Here is a 17,767-nt window from a genome sequence, read left to right on the forward strand (position 1 = left end):
ACAACTTCTACAGCTACACCAGGCTGGATTCACACCTACCCCTGCAGAGTCCCAGGGCTGCTACACATGGATGGAATCCAAGCTCTAAACTGGGAGCCACAGGCTCTGCAAAGGTGAGGGGAAACAGTGAGGTAGGAAGAGGAGAAATGGAGGTGGCTCAGCTCAGCAGGAGAGCCAAGGTAATCCATCCCTTCCTGCCAGGGCACATTCACCTGAGAGTGCTCTACTCCCTTCCACCCCAGACTGAGGTGGAGAGCACAAAGCCTCTGCAATTTGACCTAGAAAGCTCTGCATGACTCAGGAGCCTGCTTGTCTGGGAGATCCTTGCCATCCCATGATTCAATCATGACAAGCATGGCTCACAAGCAAATATCTGCAGAGCACATATGGATTTCATGTTCTTCTTAATGGTCCCTCAGCTCTCACTCATCCCACCAACAACTCAGAAGGTCCTGGTATGTGGACACTCCCCAAGAGGGTGTAGCAGGATCACATGGGAGGCTGGTGGAGTCTGACATGCACAGAGAGCAGAGCTGTTCCAGCTTTAATTCTGCATGGAAACAAGCAGACCTACCACAGGACCACACCTGCTTTACCATCTCATTTTACAGCCTGTCAGAGACGCTGCAGGTCAGGGCAGACGCGTCCTGCTTCTCCCCTCGCTGGGACGAACATCATCAGTCAAACCAGAAGATCCAAGAGGGTGGGGAGGAGAGACAAGAGGAAGAGAGGGAGGCAGAGAGATAAAGAGGAGATGGAAGCAAATATCAGAGTTTGAGCAGGAACTACCTTTCTTGGACACTTTCCTCCCCTCCTTAACTGAGCTGTGTTTTTTAGTGGCCTTATGGGTGCTGGCAGCTTGCGGCACACGGGTGAGGTGCACGGGCAGTCCGGCGGCTGACATCAGAATAGCTGTCATGCCTACAGTGGGTACGAGGTCAACATGCAGGAAGGAAACAATGGGGAAACACATTCATTAAAAAAAAAACCTTCAACCTTTCAAAGAAAATAAAAATAAAATAAGGTGAAATGAGATAAAATAAAACCCAAGCCCTTAGTTGTGAGGGCGTAAAACGTCCGAGAGGTAATAGGGTTGGAGTCAGCACAAGGAGAGGATCTGGAGGTTTTCAGAGGGAGGAGCCTGGGCAGCAAATTAAGGGAGGGAAATGGGGGCACATGTCTTGTCCATGTGTGAATAGGACCTTCCCCTTTGGGCTTTAGGGCTCCTCAGGCACTGAGTCTGCTGTGGTGTGGAGTTCTCCCACTGACCAGAGCCCTGGAAGCAGCCCTGAAGGATGAAGGGCATCACCCATAACCCCTAAAGGTCCTGCTCAGCTGCTTCCCCCTAAAGCTACTCATTCCAACAGTGTCACACTGAACCAACCCCCAGAGTGCAGCTGAGCTGCCTTCAAACACCAGAGCAGGAGCTGCCCCACACAGTCCCCCACTCACCCCACACCCTCTCCTCCCTGGCACTCAGGCTTTCCCTCACACTCCCAGCAGCAGTGCAATCCTCATCCTCCCCCATCCCAGCCAGCTGTATCCATGGGATGCAGTTTGATAAAACTAATGAATCATTAAAAAGGACAGCCATTCCCTGAAGGTAAAATTGGCACACAGAAAGCTACAGGGCTGATCATGCTGATCTGAGATGATGTTTGCCTGTGAAACCCAGGCTGGTTACAAATCATAACGTTTCCAAGGTACCATACTGTTCTCACACTTACATGCAAGAGAACACCTGCTTTTGCTTTCCCAAGAGCAACTTCCCACCTGCAGCAGCCAGCACCCAAACTAAGAAAAATATGCTTGTAGTTTCAAACCAACAGCAGAAAACCTCAAAGCCAGCATTTCCCCAGAAATCCCCTCTGAGAGCAGACCACACAAACAACATCCTAATGCTACAGACATTCCTGCTCGGTAATGCATGGCCAAAGCTGAGATTTCCAAGCATTTTATTTTTGCAAGCCTCTATTCAGCCATGTGGGGAAAGGAAGATTCTAGAGCATGTTTGTTCCGGACAAAAATGAGGCACCTTGCCCACACATGGATGAAACTCATGTTCTGATGGGAAGCATCAGCTTTGTGTGCAAGTGGTAAGACTATTTTCTGCCTCAAATATGCAACCAGTCAAGAACTTGTGTCCTGTGACTATAAATCCCCTGTGCAAAGCCTGTGTCAGTGCCCCACAAGCAGAACTACTCCTACACAGTGCTGACCACAATTTGTACCTCCTTTTCCTGAGGTCTGAGCACAACGAATATTCCAGAAGCTGTTCAACTCCTTTCCTGATACCCAAAGTTGAATGTTTTTACTAAACCTTTCCCATCTAGAGGCCAAAAGACAGACAGAAGGGGTTTCACAACTCGGGGAGAGGGGCATAGATGGAGAAGGGAATTTCCCCAGGGTTACCCAAGAACTTTTGGAAGAGCTGGGCTGCCCAAGCGATGGTGAAATGCACTTCCACATGGAAATAGGTAACCAGGCAGCCATGGATCACCCTCCAAGTGGATCCAGATCTGAGATCTAGAGCTCTCCCAGTTCCCAGGAGCTGCAGAGCCAGAGGAGGACCTCCAAAGCATACAAAGACTAGGTTAGTAGCCCCTGCCCTACTGACAGCACCAAGCACAGCCAAGGAGAGCTCACCAGATCTAGAAGTTTCACCATCAAAACAGCTCCCTTTAAGTCCCAACTAGAGGCCATAAGCCTATTGCAAGCTCTCAACCCCTGTCAAAACCAGCAGTCCACTACTCCCAGGGAGCCTTAAGGAAGAGCTTAAATGTCCCCAGAACAAAAGCTAACTTGTTTTTTCAGTGATTACAGCTGAGCACCCAGAGCCCAGCAGCAGCCCCCTGCACCTCTCAGGTCCTTTGCCCTTCCAGCAGAGAACAGTCAGAGGTATTCCAAGAAAAGCAGCAGCAACTCACTCTGGCTAGAGAGGCTGGAGGAACAATATTCTTGAGAGACAGGCAAGACATTCTCCCGCCACAGCTGGGGAAATCATCTCAGTCTGACCCCACTGAGGCTGCACAATACTATTCCTAGAACTGGTGCAGGAAAGTAACAGGAAAGTTGTGTCTAAAAAAGCTGTTTCTAAGCAGTGCAATAGCACTGATGGCACACACTGACATTTGAAAAGCGAGTCCAAAGACTAACAGGGATTATCACCACCCACGCACAGCTGACTGATAAGCAAATGCAAAATTAATGTGTTCTCCTGAAGAGATCAATACTGTCTTGCTAACATTAGCATTCAGAGCCCAGAAAAAAAGAGAAAACAGAAGCACAGGCTGAACAACTGGCTTCAAACTCTCAGTGGCAGAGGGCAACAAAATTCAGACCAAGCAAAAAGCAGGAGCCAGAGAACCTCAGATGAGTTCAGCCGCTCTGTAACACAGCCCCACTTTGTACCTGGAATAACATATCCAAAACTGCCTGCCAGCACCATGAATCGTCACAAAACAAAAAACTACCAACAAACCACCATTTGTTACACAAACTTCCTTTTGTTTTTTGTGCTGCAAACCCATTTGCAACTCCACACACACATACAGCACAGGGCAAAAGTGGGACCAGGAGAAGTACTCCAACTCAACGTTCTCCAATCTTAAATTGGTCAAGAAAAGGTATAAATGGGAAATCACCTTTTCCTGGCCAATTTTTAACCTTCTGCTGCCTTTGGAGCTACATGGAATGAATCATCTGCAGATTCAAGTCAAAAGGTTCTGGTGTTACTTTGCACTGCTGCCTCAACTTAACCCCCAGCAGCAATGCTGGTAAAGGTAAAATACAATACTGAAAATCTCAGCAGTAATAATTTTCCCACAGGTTTGGTGACTGGAGTCCCCAGGAAGGGACCTCCTGTGACCCAGGCCTTACATGGGGGTGGGTGTGTGTTCCTACAAAGTGCCAAAACAATACAGACAAACAATCTGCAGATTGAGTCTCCAGTTCTGAGCTGTGGACACAACGATTTCAAGTCAGAACCTGTTTCAGGCATCTGCAGAGTTATGTCAGGAGCAAGTGTAGCTCTGGAACTGGATAAATTCTCACCTGAATACAAGTTGCAACATGACAAGCTTGCCCAGACCAAGATTGCTTTTGACATGTTCCTGTGAGAGTTCCTGCTGCTCACTAGCTAGTCCAGGAGCTTGAAAAATATCATATGTTCACACTTTCCATTGGGATCTGGGTTTCTTCCCTGCAAGGACTGCAGGAGGGAGGAGACAGAAAGCCTTGCAAAGAATCCTTTGGGATCTGATCTGATTCTATGCGTGCAAAAACCACATGCAGAACTGCCTTTTTTCTCTCACTCAAAGCCTCTTATTTGGCCAGAAATACAACATTAGTGGCTCCTTGGGGTAAAATTATTTTCACTGGAGCTGCATGACAACATCCACCAACTTTTTTCAGCCTGCTGAGTAAATAAGGGACTTTTTGTAATATCCTGTGCAGAAGCTGAGCACAGGAAAAACACCCTGACATTATGTAATGAGTGTTGGCCACACAGTCACTCACACCCAGCCCTACACACCCCTCTGGCCACCAGCTCTGCTTACTGACATGGATTTGCACAGGCTCCAGACTGGTATAGGGCAGAGCTCACCTTCATATAATGTGAGATCTCAGAAAAGCATTGCTAATTTGTACAATTATATCCACCAGCAAAATCGTTATAGTTAGTACATTCCCAAGTGCCCCAGCTCCAGGAATCATGCAAACAAAAACCACTCAGTTTCATTTAACAAAAAGCTCCTTTTCAGACTTCATCTTAAAAATAGTATTTAGAAAGGCCTTTATATAAGCACCTTGCCATCCCTCTGCCCTAAGGCACACCAGAAAAACTCCATTATTCCCAAGAGATGTTAGTCCAGCTGATCCTTGAACACCAACACAGTAGTTAAACAATTTGCTTAGACCTCTGTCTGGCATTTCACTGTACTGATCAAATACTTGGGGGAAAAGAAAAAGCTTAAAAGACAAGTTTCACATGCACTTTGAAGTATTAAAATAGCAGAAGGCAAGGAAAAAAATGATATATTTTGTACAAAACATGGTTTTAAAGTCAGCTTCACGATTCCTGGGATCCCAAGAGGTGCTTTCAGAAGATGTGGGGTTGACAGTGTTACAAATCCTTCGCTCAAGTCCCCAGGCATCCATCCCACAAACAAAATCCAGCTTCTAACTCAGACTCACAGGATTCCTCATCTCCTGTTCAGCCACCAGAAGTTCCCTCTGCATCCAATAGATGCACCTGCAGCATTTCGCAATATCACCCATGAGATTCAGAGGTTGTATCTGTCCAGCTTCAACCCAGAGCCAAAGCTGCTGAGGCACCAGGGGATGGAGACCAAGGGTTATGAGATTGCTGGACACTTTTTCCAAAATTTTCCCTCACAACACTGTCCCCCAGCCTTCCCCACTGATGCTAAAGGAAGCAATCATGCAGTGGGGACTAGAGGAACAAAGCCTGTGTTAAGAGAATAACCTGAGTAATGAGTAACCTGCACACCCCATCAGCAGGATTTTAATTATGAACAAAATACCACTTCCCAGAAGAGATTCTAAAAACAGAGAGCAGAGCATAGAGGGAAAGAAGGTGTCCCTAAAGACCCAGCCAATTAATATTTCAACAAAACTTTTCCTTTTAACCAGAACTCCATTGCTTGCTTTTCACCAGAAATATCCGCAGAGATTTATTTTCCTTCTGCTCCCTAATTAACTTGTATTAATCTTTCCTCTGCTTCCATGTGATTTTGAGGTCCCAAATTCAGATTTCCCTCTTCCCTTGCACCTCTGAGGTGTGTCCTACTTGGCAGAAGGCAGCAGAGCACCCAAAGCTGTGTCCTATGAAGACATGGATGTGAAGGAGAACTTTCCCCCAGGGAGCTGATTCTGCACTTCCCTGCATCCCACTGTGCCTCATGCTGGCTGCCTCAGGGAGAGGTAAAGAGTATTAAAATGAGTAATTATCCCCTCTTATACACCCCCAGACTGCAATAAGAGAGATATCAATTACCTGTTTAACCATTTTGTTGTATTAAATGGTGGCAAATGTTTTATTCTATTGGGATTTCCTGCAGATTTTTATATCTAAACGTGGCACTACAACATAAACTGACCATACATATTCACCTCTTCCACCTCTTGTACATGAAGAATGAGATCACAGTTAACAGCATTAACACAGCCTGGATTCACCAGGGCTCTTCAGCTCTGTGCTATATTTACCTTTAAGTGATTAAGTACCTAATTACACAGTGCCAACAGCCAGGGCACAAAATGCAGAGCTGTTATAAGAAAGGGGAGTTCTGCTCAGGTCAGCCACCTAGACAAGGTCTGAGCTTGACTTTACACCTTGTTTCCACAGTGATTTGCTAAGGAGGAGACAGATGGGCTGCATGCTGTCAGAGGACACCTGTGTTAGTCTTCATGCAGTGCCAGTTTGGCTACAGACACATGCAAGGCAGTTTTCATGATGGTGCCAATATTAGAATGAAGGAAACACCAATCCTGGGGATTGTTTTAAGTCAGGGTAAAACCTGGCACTGAAGAAGAGACCAAACACCATCACCTTTCCTGGCATAAGGTGGGAACCATTAACTTGAAAAATAAGAATGTAACTGTCTCTGCTTGCTCAGGAGCAAAGTTTGGTGTCCCAAGAGCTAATAACCTCAAGAGACCATGCATGGACAAGAGCCACAGGAAGGAGAGGGTTAACAGACATTCTGTGGTGTCTGAAACAGACAGAAAAAACTCCAGAAATTCCAAATATCAGATATTTAGTACAACTCTACCAAGTTATGATACAGCTTTGAGCACACAGTTGGTGCCAGTAGAGACCTCTGCTCTGGACAGAGCACCCAAATCCCCCAGCACCACCACACCAGGAACCCATGGTTTGCACTGGCTGAGGAAAAGCACAGCAAAGGGGCAAATGGCTTTTGGCACAGCAACACCTCCACTGGAAGCTGACAGCACAAATTGTCATTTTTCAAGGCAACACCATTTCAACTTTAACAGGCAAATCTGCTCTGAAAAGGAGCATTGAAAACTGGCATTTTCATCCCTCCCAGACACATCCCTCAGTATATTTAATATTGTGTTCACAGCTCTGGATAACAAGCAAACCTGTATTCTGCTCCACCAGGAGACAATATCTGATTCAACTTCTGTGTCCCCTTTCTCGAGACAAGGCATCACAATCCTCTTTAAGCTAAAGACCACCTGAGCTTTTTTAATAAAACCACATTGTAAAAAGTCATATTAAAACTCACACAAAATCTCACATCACTCCTGTCCTTTGACTTTAAAAAATGGCAGAAAATAGCAGCTAGCACTGAGCTTGTTTCACATGCCCTTTCCTTTGCTACTTGCTCATCCACATGTACAGAAGAAGATGAATAGCCATGCCTCAAATAATCCCATTTATTTTGAGAGCCTCAGGATGAGAAAAACAGTTTCTAAGGCTTGTCCATCCCATTCTCCCCCAAATTTATCCTCTTTGCTCTTCTAAAAAATCTTTGGGGCTAAAACTTAAACACCAGCAACATTTCTGACTCTTTTGAAAAGTCAACAAAGGACAGTAAGTGGCACAAAAATGCAAACCTCTTGTTCACCTATTCCTAAAGACTAAATAAATAAAGCACAGGTGGATTCTTACCTGCCAGGGCCTGGTTCACCCTGCTGGGTTTGGGCATCTTAACAGGCAGCGGTTGGGCACTGGAGAGAGAAAATGAAAAAGCAATCACTTCAACAGCAAGAATCAGTCACTAGCAAAACAGAAACAACTCAGCAATGCTCTGTTCCCTCCTGAGTGCCAGAGCCCTGGATATATTAACAGAGACTAATTGCTGAGATGAGCCCCAGCTGGGACTCCCACCCATGGCACCTTTCTCCCACTGCTCCAGCAGCTGTATTTAAGGAGCCTTATCAGAGCTCTCTCCTAGATTTACTTACCTCCAAGGTAGGCCTTAGAGCTATGCTGTATACAGCTGCCTCCAAACCCATCCATTCCTCCTGCTGGACCCTGCTCTGATCCTGTGATACATCCCTGCTCTTGCCACTCCACCACAGAGCTTCCTATCAGCTATTCAGTCTTGCTAAAATCTTTGTTCACATTTCCATGACAATGACTAGAGCTGAAAAGACTTTTAAGCGACCCCTGACAGGGATGCATCCTCACCTTTCCCTTCTCCTACCTGCCACAGTTTGGAATAGGTTCCCACACATGTGCTGAACTCCCTGAAGAACCCTGGGCAGGACACAGGGCTTGGTGCAGCTCTGAAAGCCAGGCCAACTGAAACCAGCACCCCCAGACCCTTATAAAGCTCTCCAGACCACAGAGATTTCCTTTCTGCTTCTTTCAAAGGCTGTACTTTCCCTTCTGCTGCCCCCAATTTTGCAATGTCTTCAAATGATGCAACAGACTGCTGTGGCTACAATTCAAACCCACCAAACACAGGGGAAATCTTCCCCACGATTTCAAAGGGCTCTCAATCAGATGTCTTTATGACTCTTTTTCTTTCCTGATTCACTTTCTTCATCACAGCTCTTTCTCACTTATTTCCCTTCTTCTTTATGTCACCCCTTTGCTTCATCCCTGCCTCTGTGATCCTTTTCAGATGATGGCAAGAAGCAGGAGTCCTTGTTCTCCAGCTGCAGACATAGAGGGTATTTGAAGACCAGGAACTTGACACAATTAAGCCCAAAAAATCACAGATATTGGCCCTTCCCTCATTTCCTCCTCCAACTAAGCAGCCAAGAAGACAACACTGAGCCTGTGACCCTGCACATGACAGATAATGAAGAGTTTGTGTTTCATTGTCATGCCAGGAGATGAAGCATCACCTCGGGTGCTTTCACTTCCCCATGGAAGGTAAAAATAAGATAATGCACAAAGTTGAACCTTCCACTGTGCCAGGAAAGCAGGTGGGGGCAGGGGATCCTTCCAAAGGGCTGGAGCTTGGGGTCATCACACCTGAGGCTGGAGAAAGCAAACCCAGAGCTGCCCTGGGAAGGGGATCACTGGTAACTACACTTGGAAAAGACGGCAGAGAAATTCTTCACTCTTCTTTCCTCATTGCAAGGCTGAAATCCAAGTCATCCATAAGTTAGAACTTGTATGAAGTTTTCCTGGTTTCAGCTGGGATAGAGTTAATTCCCTTCCTAATAGCTGGTAAAGTGCTGTGTTTTGGATTTAGGATGAGGATAACGTTGATAAGACAGGGATGTTTAGTTGTTGCTGAGCAGTGTTTACACTAAGTGAGGCCTTTTCTGTCCCTCACCCCACCCCACCAGTGAGGAAGCTGAGGGGCACAAGAAGCTGAGAGGACAGATGACCCCAAGTGACCCAGGAATATTCCAGACCATATGATGCCATGATCAGTAGAGAAACCCAGGGGAAAACTCACTGGGGGCTGGTGCTTGGGAACTGGCTGGGCATTGGTCAGTGGGTGTGAGCAACTGCACAGTGCACCACTTGTTTTGCACATTTTAATTATCATCAGCATTATTATTTTCCTTCCTTTCTCTATTAAACTCTTTATTTTAACCCACAATTTTCACATTTGTTTTTTTCAATTCTCTCCCTCATCCCACTGGGACAGGCAGGAGTGAGTGAGGCGCTGTCTGGTGATTAACTGTCTGCTGGGTTAAACCACAACAGAAGTTAGGAGAACCCTTGAGATCTGCAGAGGGAAACAGATAAGCACTTCATGCATTTGCAAGCAATCAGGTTTGGGAAGCTGGGAGTGCACTGCAGATAAATTACCATCCATGAGCCAGGAAACAGTCTCTGATCAGCTGCACTGCTGGTGTAAAGCAAAGTGTGTCAGCTTTGGCTGCTGGAGGCTTTGAGCCAACTGATGTGATGATGGAGAAACCAAATACTTCGTATTTCTCTAAATACACACATTCATTAGCAGTATCTCAGCTGACAGTGCTGTGGGATGTGCTGACCCATCCACTCTGCACCGTGGGAGCAGGGCTGCCACGCTCCCTGAGCTCTGTTACAACTGCAGAAAGCCCAAAGGCTGATGAAATCAAGGGAAATCCACACTGCTCTGAGGTACCACAACACTGCCTGGGCAGGTCTGCAGCCACAGTGCGTGGGAGGAAGTGCTGCTGTGCCAAAAGAGGTGAGGAAATGCTGCTCAGAACCTCCCCTGGGTCTGAAATGGGATTTTTGGGGGAGGAAGGGGATGAGGTAACAAGGAAGGATATTGCTATTGTAGTGTAACATGGGCTGTGCCTCCAAAAAGGGAGCAGCAATAAACTGACATACTTAGTCCAGACTCAAGATACTCCAGCATTGCCATACCAGCACTGGCTTCTGGGGAGAGAGCTGGAGCCAGGTTGGGGTGAGTCCTGCTGATTTATTGAAAACAGCTCAGTTAGGAGAAAAATTATGTTTTTGTTAAGGGAGATCAGGGCAGCATCAGTGCAAGAGCAAGCACTGCAGTGTGGAGAGATGAGAAGGATCCACTGAGGCACCTGCTCTGCTGCCACAGAGATTTCTTGCCAGGCAGTGCCTTTTGACTCCTGGCCAAGTGCTCAGGCTGTGCTTGCAACACCTGAAAGTCAACGCCTGAATTCTCTGAATGTTTCCTGGTATTGATTCCTCCTTCCTAGCCCAAATTAGTCCTGCTGTTTGCTGCAGCTCCTGCTCTCCCACTGCTCTGTATGTTGGAGGTTACTGAGTGTAACAGGGATCGCCAGGTTGTGAATAAAAGGATGCAAAATAAGACAATGTCCTCGGAGATTCAGCAAGAAGATCCTCATAAGATTTCCCACCACTGGTTCCCAGGCAGTCTGCAATGGGAGGCAGACAGGGCAGACTGATATTTCAGCATGACAAACCCACTCGCCTCTCCAGAATTTCAAGAATCTGCAACACCAGTGAGGCAGCAAAGTACAAGACCAGCAAGGAACTATGTCAACAGCTTGGAATGCAAGGCTGCTGCCACTTCAAACACTGGGTGGCCAGGTTGGAGCCATCACCTGAGCCACACATAGACAATATCCTAACGGAGCAGAATTGGGGAAGCCTGTAGGAACTCACCCTCTCCACCTCGTATGGTCCTTCCTTCCTTTCTCTCCCCTGCACACAACCAGCAGGCCACATATCTCTGCATCATGGCCACATATCTCTGCATCATGGCATGTTTGTAGCCCTCAGGGCAATAGCCAACACTTCTCCTCACAGGTCAGGGCAGTATCCAGCCCTGCTTCACGCTAAGTGCTACCACAACCTCGGAAAGTCCAAATCCCTTCTCAGGGCTCACTGAATGTCTGGTGACATTAATGACCCCACCCAGAGGTAGCACCATGCTGCTAAAAGGGCTGCAGGATAAATCACAGTGGGCACAGTGAAACCAGCACCAGGAGAGCTCCTCACCAGCAAAGGAACTCATGGGAATGCCTATGGACAAAGCTGAAGGATGCAAAAGTGAAGTGAGAAAAGGAAAGGCCCTGCCCAGGGTCCCTCCTGATCCTACAAAGCATTGACTATGGGTTGTTCCCCCTGGGAGATTTGGGGGCGCAGCACCAGACCTTTCTTAGGAACACCCCAATTCTGTCAACATCATTTTCCAGCTCCAAAGACCCCCATTTCCCCTGATTTTATACAAAATCCTGCCCCCCTGAGCTGCCTGCCTTACTTGTAGGAACAACCAAGACCAGCAGCCAAAGCCACATAAGCTTAGAAAAGCCTGCAGAGCTACTGTAGGGATTTGCCTGGCTGGGACACTAATTAATATCTCTCAGAAGATTGCTTCCTGGAGCTTTACTCGCTCATATTACAAGCAGGGCACTCCTTACTGTGCTTCAGGAGTGCCTTACTCTGTAATTAGACAGTACAGTACAGGGAACAGGGGAGCTCTTGCCCTAGGGAATTGGTGCTTTCCCATGAGGGGTGGGAAGGATCCTACCAGGAGGTGGCTGGGATCCTGGGAAGCTGAGCCCTGGTTAACAGTGCTGAGATAAGGACACAACCCTTGCCATGGCATACTCCATGTGCAGATTACAGCACTGCCTGTGAGAGAGGCAGGATTCATTAATTGTGATAATCCATGAGAGGAAACCAATGCACCAAGAAGCAAAATAACTTGCCCACATGTATGTAATTCATTAGCAGCACAGCCAAGAATATTAGCATCTAGTTAAGCCTTGGCACTCCTTTCTGGGTTTTCCAGTGGCTTTGACCCTCTTGAGAGCAGGAGGAAATGAAAGTGCATTTGGCAGTGCCAGAGCTCCGCCTGCTCTCACACCAGCATCCGCCCTCCAGCAAGCAGGAAATACATTTAATCACCCTCAGTGGCACAGCAGCCCGGGCATGCCCCTTCTGGGGGCTACCCCTGCCTGCCTGCCTGCTAGAAATAACTGTTACAGCCACACAGGGAGTCAGGCAGCTTTCCAGGATGAACTGCACCTCCTTCTCAGCCCCGCAGGAGAGAGGTTTGTTTCAGTGCTGCCATTTTTAGGTGTGTTTCCTACAGAAACTGGGTGTACACAACTGCACTGTCTTTCAGTCCCTCCCAACCAGGTTTTGAGCCATTCTGCCAGTTGCAGCTCAGCCACCTCTGCAAGTTTTGTGAAGATCAGCAGTTTTGTAAAAGCAAGTAATCTGTCAGGGCTGCTTTGGAGCCAAAGCTTATGGGGTGAACACAACACAAACTTTAGTAGACACCACAGGATCCACTGTGGCCCAGTGCTCCCTTCCCTTGGGCCTCAGAGCATGGGCCAGCACAGGAATTGTACATCACACCCAAGAGGACACAGCCAGAAACCCCTGGCAGGATTAATGCAGGATAATTAGCCAAAAAAGTTGACTATTGGGTGATGCAGGACATTGTCTGCAAGGCAAGGGGAACTAACCACCATGCCATGTCTGAGGGGGGAAGACAGGGAACCTAGAGCATAAAATAACCCAGGAATGCTCTGGGTTTATGAATTAAATGAACCACATTGTTAGAGCCTGCTACTCAGGTTTCCCCTAATTCACAGAAATTAAAGGATTTTCTGCTGGAACATGGGTTTCATGAACCTGGGACTGTAACTCCAGCCAGGAGCAATTACACCCACCCAGCGGCATTTCCGACTCAACCCCAGCAGAGGGGTGATGGGGAAAAGCCATCCTGAGCTGTCAGCTGGGGATGAAAATGTCCTTTCACATATGGCACACCGCTGGAAGACAGAGGTTGCCCCCTGTGTGCACCTCTTGTTCTGGCAGGGACAAAGGAGAGTGACCCCAGCACAACCAATCCCCAAGGTTGAGATCACAACCCAAGGAAACAGTCAGCTGGTAGCCAGGGGAGTGAGGCTCACTGAGGGTGTGGGTTTTACACAAGTCTGACAGCACTCACACATTCCCTTCCAGGTGTCCCAAGAGCTGCCACCTGCCCTGTGTGGCATGTCCTGCTGTCCCCAGCATAGATTTAACTGTACAATTCCTCTGCATCACCCTGGCTTGGCCAGGGATGATTGCTAAGACACCAGCCAACTCGCCTCCTCCACAACACAAACAGCTGAGCAGCAAAACAGGTTCTAACAGCCTGACCTCAACCAGCCAGAGCATTGCTGTGCACCTCCTGACTTCCTCCTGGCCATCCCTCTCCTCCCAGGCAGCATTGCCTGGGCTGTGGGCTCAGTTAATGATCAGAAGCCTGTGCCAATCCTCTCCAAGCATCTCTCTCCCACCCTCCCTCCTTTCAGGGCAGCCTGTCCCCCCACCAGTAGCACACAACATACCCAGACCCCGACTGGCTCCAGACACGCTCATGGGGCAACTGCTGCAGAATTTGGCTCTTCCTTTTCAAACTTCCCACCCTGAGTCACTTTGCAAATCCTTTGGGGAAGAATGAGGGCTCCAGGCAGCCCAGCAGCCCCACACACCCACCAGCAATTCCTGTGAGAGGGGAAATTTGGCAGCTTCTCCAGGAGACAGCAAGAGTCTTACTGGGGGCTCCTGCAGGCAGCGCTGAGGTCTGATTTTCAGCCCCACTCGAAGGTGACAGGAACAGAGAAGCACTGTGGATGCTTAAGGGACCACAAAAAAATCACCAGGTAGAAAAAAAGCACCAAAAAAGGGCCGTGAGAAAGAAGAACAGGATGTGAGAAGTCATTTCACTCAGATGACCCCGAAGACGGAAAGTCCTGATATGACACTAAGAAAAACACCTCAAGATGCACCGTCTTGTTTAAAACACAAATGAGATTCAAAACAAACCTCAAACCCCTGTGCCTCGTGCAATTAGCAGAATGTGCTTCCAACACTGCTAGATTTATCTCTGTACATACTTGAACAGGTAAGTCAGCCTTGGCAAGTTCCTCTGGAGCTTCTCAGGGGTTCAACAGCTGGATTATTCCCAGCGAAGTGAATGTAAGGCTCTGCCACTTCCAGCCATTCACAAACAGAGGGAGCAGTCAGCCAGCCCTTGCTGGGTCAGACACTCGGTGCCAGCACTGCCACAGACAGGCCACACACACCTCTGCTAGCAAGGGCTTGTGCACAGGAAGAGTTAAGATGCTGAAAGTGGGATAACCACCTGTGGTTTGCCCCAGCAGCCCATGCCATGGAGAGGAGCCAGGCTGTCGGACCACAGCCTCTGCTTTTCACTGAGCTGGCAGCAACCAAAAGGCCTGAAGGGAAGTGAAGCTCTTCCTCCCTCACCAGTAAGGTGCAAACACAGCCCTCCTTCAGCTCCAGCTGATGGGAGCTGAAATCCTGGGCTGAGAGATGCACACTGGTTTCAGCCCTGTCAGAGAATAGCCACGGTGAAAATGGATACAGTGACATCTCTGCTCTGCCTTACCACTTAGCCTGAAAAATAGCCTAGACAACTGATTTTGACAGAGAATTCATGAGGTCTCAGCCACACGCAACGAGTCCCATAGTCCCTCCTTGAAGAAGAGAGCTTTGAACACAGAGCAGTGTTCCACTTCATGGCCTAATTTGAATTAAATATGTGTGTTTACGAGCTCCCTTTTCATTCCCTCAGTCCCTCTTAGAGTTGTTTTTAAACCTAACCCAAAATACCACTGATCACTACTAATTTTCCCCAAACCTTCAGAATCTCAACCTGAGTGAATTCTCCAGTGGTTCAGGGAGACTGGCAGACAGGGTCTATATTTTAAGCGGGAAGAAAAGAAGTAGAAAGCAGAGGGGAAGTCTTTTCATCCACTGTACTGGATTTACAGGCACAAACCTCTCTCTCCTAGGGAGAAGACTCTTGTAAAGTCCTCTGGGACAAAGAGGCTCCTGGATAATGTAGACCTGAGCACAGCAGATCTCTTGGACACACATATGGTATTTCAAGGTGAATTAGGATCTGTACCTGACTCCGTTAGCTGCTGCCAGTGCTGTGTTGAGGCTCCCAGAATGACCCAAAAGCCAGTTGGCCTGTACAGTGAGTCTTGGTGTTGACCTTGCTCCAGTCAAAGTGGGTTTGTTATAGGGCACGAAGCCGACGCTGGAAGAACTCACTGATGCTGTCCTCCCAGGAACCTGATGAGTAGTGGAGGAGTTGGGAAAGTTTGTCATGGAGTGACGGTAGCGCGTGGTGATGGGACCAGTCCCGCTGTTTGGCCAGCACTGCTGGCAAGAACATCCCACCCCTGTGTGAAGGGGTGTCGTGGAGGTTGTCACCGGGTACGGGGCGTCCAAACGCCTCTGAACGCTGCGGCGAAACCTCGTGGTCTTGTTGGTCTGCACTTGAGCCACAAAGTCAACTTCGTAGTTGTAGCCCAAGGGCCCGAGATCCACTCGCTGGTGGTTGGTGGCACGGGCTTGCTCCAGGAACACGCAGACGTTCATCTCGTAGGGGGACCACCCTCCGTCGTCGTTCTGCCACTCCCAGACGATGCCCTGCCCGGCAGCAGAGTCCCCTGGGAAGACATGCCTGCGGACAGCCCGCATCGTCCCTGCGTGGGGAGAGGAAGGGAGAATAAATACAATAATTTAGTGAGCAGAGAGCTGAGAGAGATGTTGTCCCAAGGACTTGTTTCTGCACAGATCCCTGCTGCCTACATTGGGGTGGTTTTTCTCACTCTCCATCAAGAGGTGCACTGAAAGACCTTCTCTTCCTAACAGGGTTGGGTTTGCTCATGAAGCTTAGAGAAACGCAACATCCCCGAGATCCCTGTTCCTCTGCCAAATCTGATTGTGGGCTGGCAGCAGGTTCAAAAGCTGCTAGGAGGAAGGGTGGGAAAGGAGGGAAGGAGAGAGGATGCAGACGCAGACACACCCAAGCACAAAGGCACAGTGATCACATATGCCTCCCTGACGTTAAAAGGAAAAAAAGCAAAAAGGAAAAAAAATCAGGCTGAGGCACAGATCTGGTTAAAAAAAAAACAACTCCCACAGCCTTGACAACAGAGTAACTATAGAGACAAGACACCACCGAGAAGTGCTTTGTAGGAGCATTTAAGGGGCTGAACGCCCACTTTGCTACACAAGGGTCGGGGCAATTTTGGTCTTGGGAGAGCAGGTGAAGTCCCAGAGGGGCAAGGGCAAGGACTTTGGGGAAGGGCAAACTTCTCCAGGCTCCTGACTGCTGGGAGAGAGAGCAAGACTACAGAGGAAGATAATGAAGTAACTTGCAAACTGGAGAGGGCAGCTGTTCAGACAAAGGAAGAGAAATGGAAGCAGACACACTACTCTTGCAAGGCCGCTTGACAGCGACAGCCGGAGCTCCAACCCCCTGGAAGCCTGGCTTTCCAGGATGACTTCACTCCTGGAACTTTATCCCTTACTTCAAAAAAGCAGCAGCCTAATGAGAGGGAAGGAAGGCACCCACAGGACAGTAGCTCAGCAACCTCTGACAAATGGGTTCCTGCAGCAGGGTCAAAACTGCTGCTGCTGGAAAAATCCTCAGCAGCATTCCACATGGAGAAAGAAGAGCAGGAAACACTTGAGGCAAGCAAGTCTGGGGATCTGGAAGGTGGGGGTGAAGTGGGGTGCAGTGAGGACTGCAAGACTTGCAAGCAACTTATGTTTTTTAACACCCTCAAACAGCAGCAGAAAGAAGAGCTTTTAGGAGTCAACAAGACGACCAAGGCCATGCACTTGGGAAACATCCCCCTTCCCCCAGGCTGGCAGGGAAACTGGAATTCCTCTCTGGGGTGGGCAAACAGCTGTGGTCAGAGGACAACTCCTGCTGCTCCCCTGCACTCACTCCCAGCTAATCTGCCTCGAGCAGCAGCTGAAGCCCACGGCTAATCCTGCCCACAAGATCCCCCCACACAGCTGTCATTCCCTGCTGCTGGGGACGCTGCTCCCGTTAACACTGGCTTCCTGTTATTCTCCCTGGCTTCCTTTGAAGAGCCTATTTATCTGTCTAATAGCTAATGAGCAGAATACAACAGCCTATTTTTTGCACTGTTTAAAGATTTTTCATGGGGATGTTTCCTGCAGAGATTCTTTTCTCCAGCACATGACAAAGTTCAGCTGGCAGCTTGCTCAGAAAGGTTCATGTTTAAGGCAGAGCCTTGCAGAGAGAAAAAGCTTGCATAGAACTGGGCCATGGAAAGAGGATATGAGAGCTTTTCCAATAGTCACGTTGCAGAGCACACAGGTATTTCTGGAGGGAGGTTCACAGCATTGGCCACTCTGATCAGCATCCCTTTGGATCAATGGGAAACACTGCAGGAGAGCTCTGAGCAGAATTGGCCTTTTTGTTATTAGCAACTCAACCTTAGATCTAGTCCAAGGAATGATGAGATCATATTGGCCAACATCATTTCCAAAACTGGACTGTGCCACAGAGAT

The 17,767-nt window shown here is 48.3% G+C and overlaps 1 protein-coding gene across 2 annotated transcripts in view; it reads right to left on the reverse strand.

The window, feature by feature from the left end:
* DTX2 (deltex E3 ubiquitin ligase 2) overlaps nucleotides 1-17,767 on the reverse strand; it is a 32,837-nt gene that overhangs the window by 8,758 nt on the left and 6,312 nt on the right. Inside the window, exons 3-5 of one of the 2 annotated variants that reach the window (XM_085078087.1) lie at nucleotides 15,336-15,921; nucleotides 7,664-7,722; nucleotides 790-921 (exon numbers count right to left, since the gene is read on the reverse strand). In XM_085078087.1, the coding sequence (XP_084934213.1) occupies nucleotides 790-921; nucleotides 7,664-7,722; nucleotides 15,336-15,921 (777 nt within the window). The remainder of the gene's footprint in view (nucleotides 1-789; nucleotides 922-7,663; nucleotides 7,723-15,335; nucleotides 15,922-17,767) is intronic. The other variant, XM_085078088.1, reaches the window with a different exon arrangement.

This window comes from Lichenostomus cassidix, chromosome 19, assembly GCF_008360975.1.
Source record: "Lichenostomus cassidix isolate B80296 chromosome 19, HeHo_3.0, whole genome shotgun sequence".
In the NCBI taxonomy this organism is placed as follows: domain Eukaryota; kingdom Metazoa; phylum Chordata; class Aves; order Passeriformes; family Meliphagidae; genus Lichenostomus; species Lichenostomus cassidix.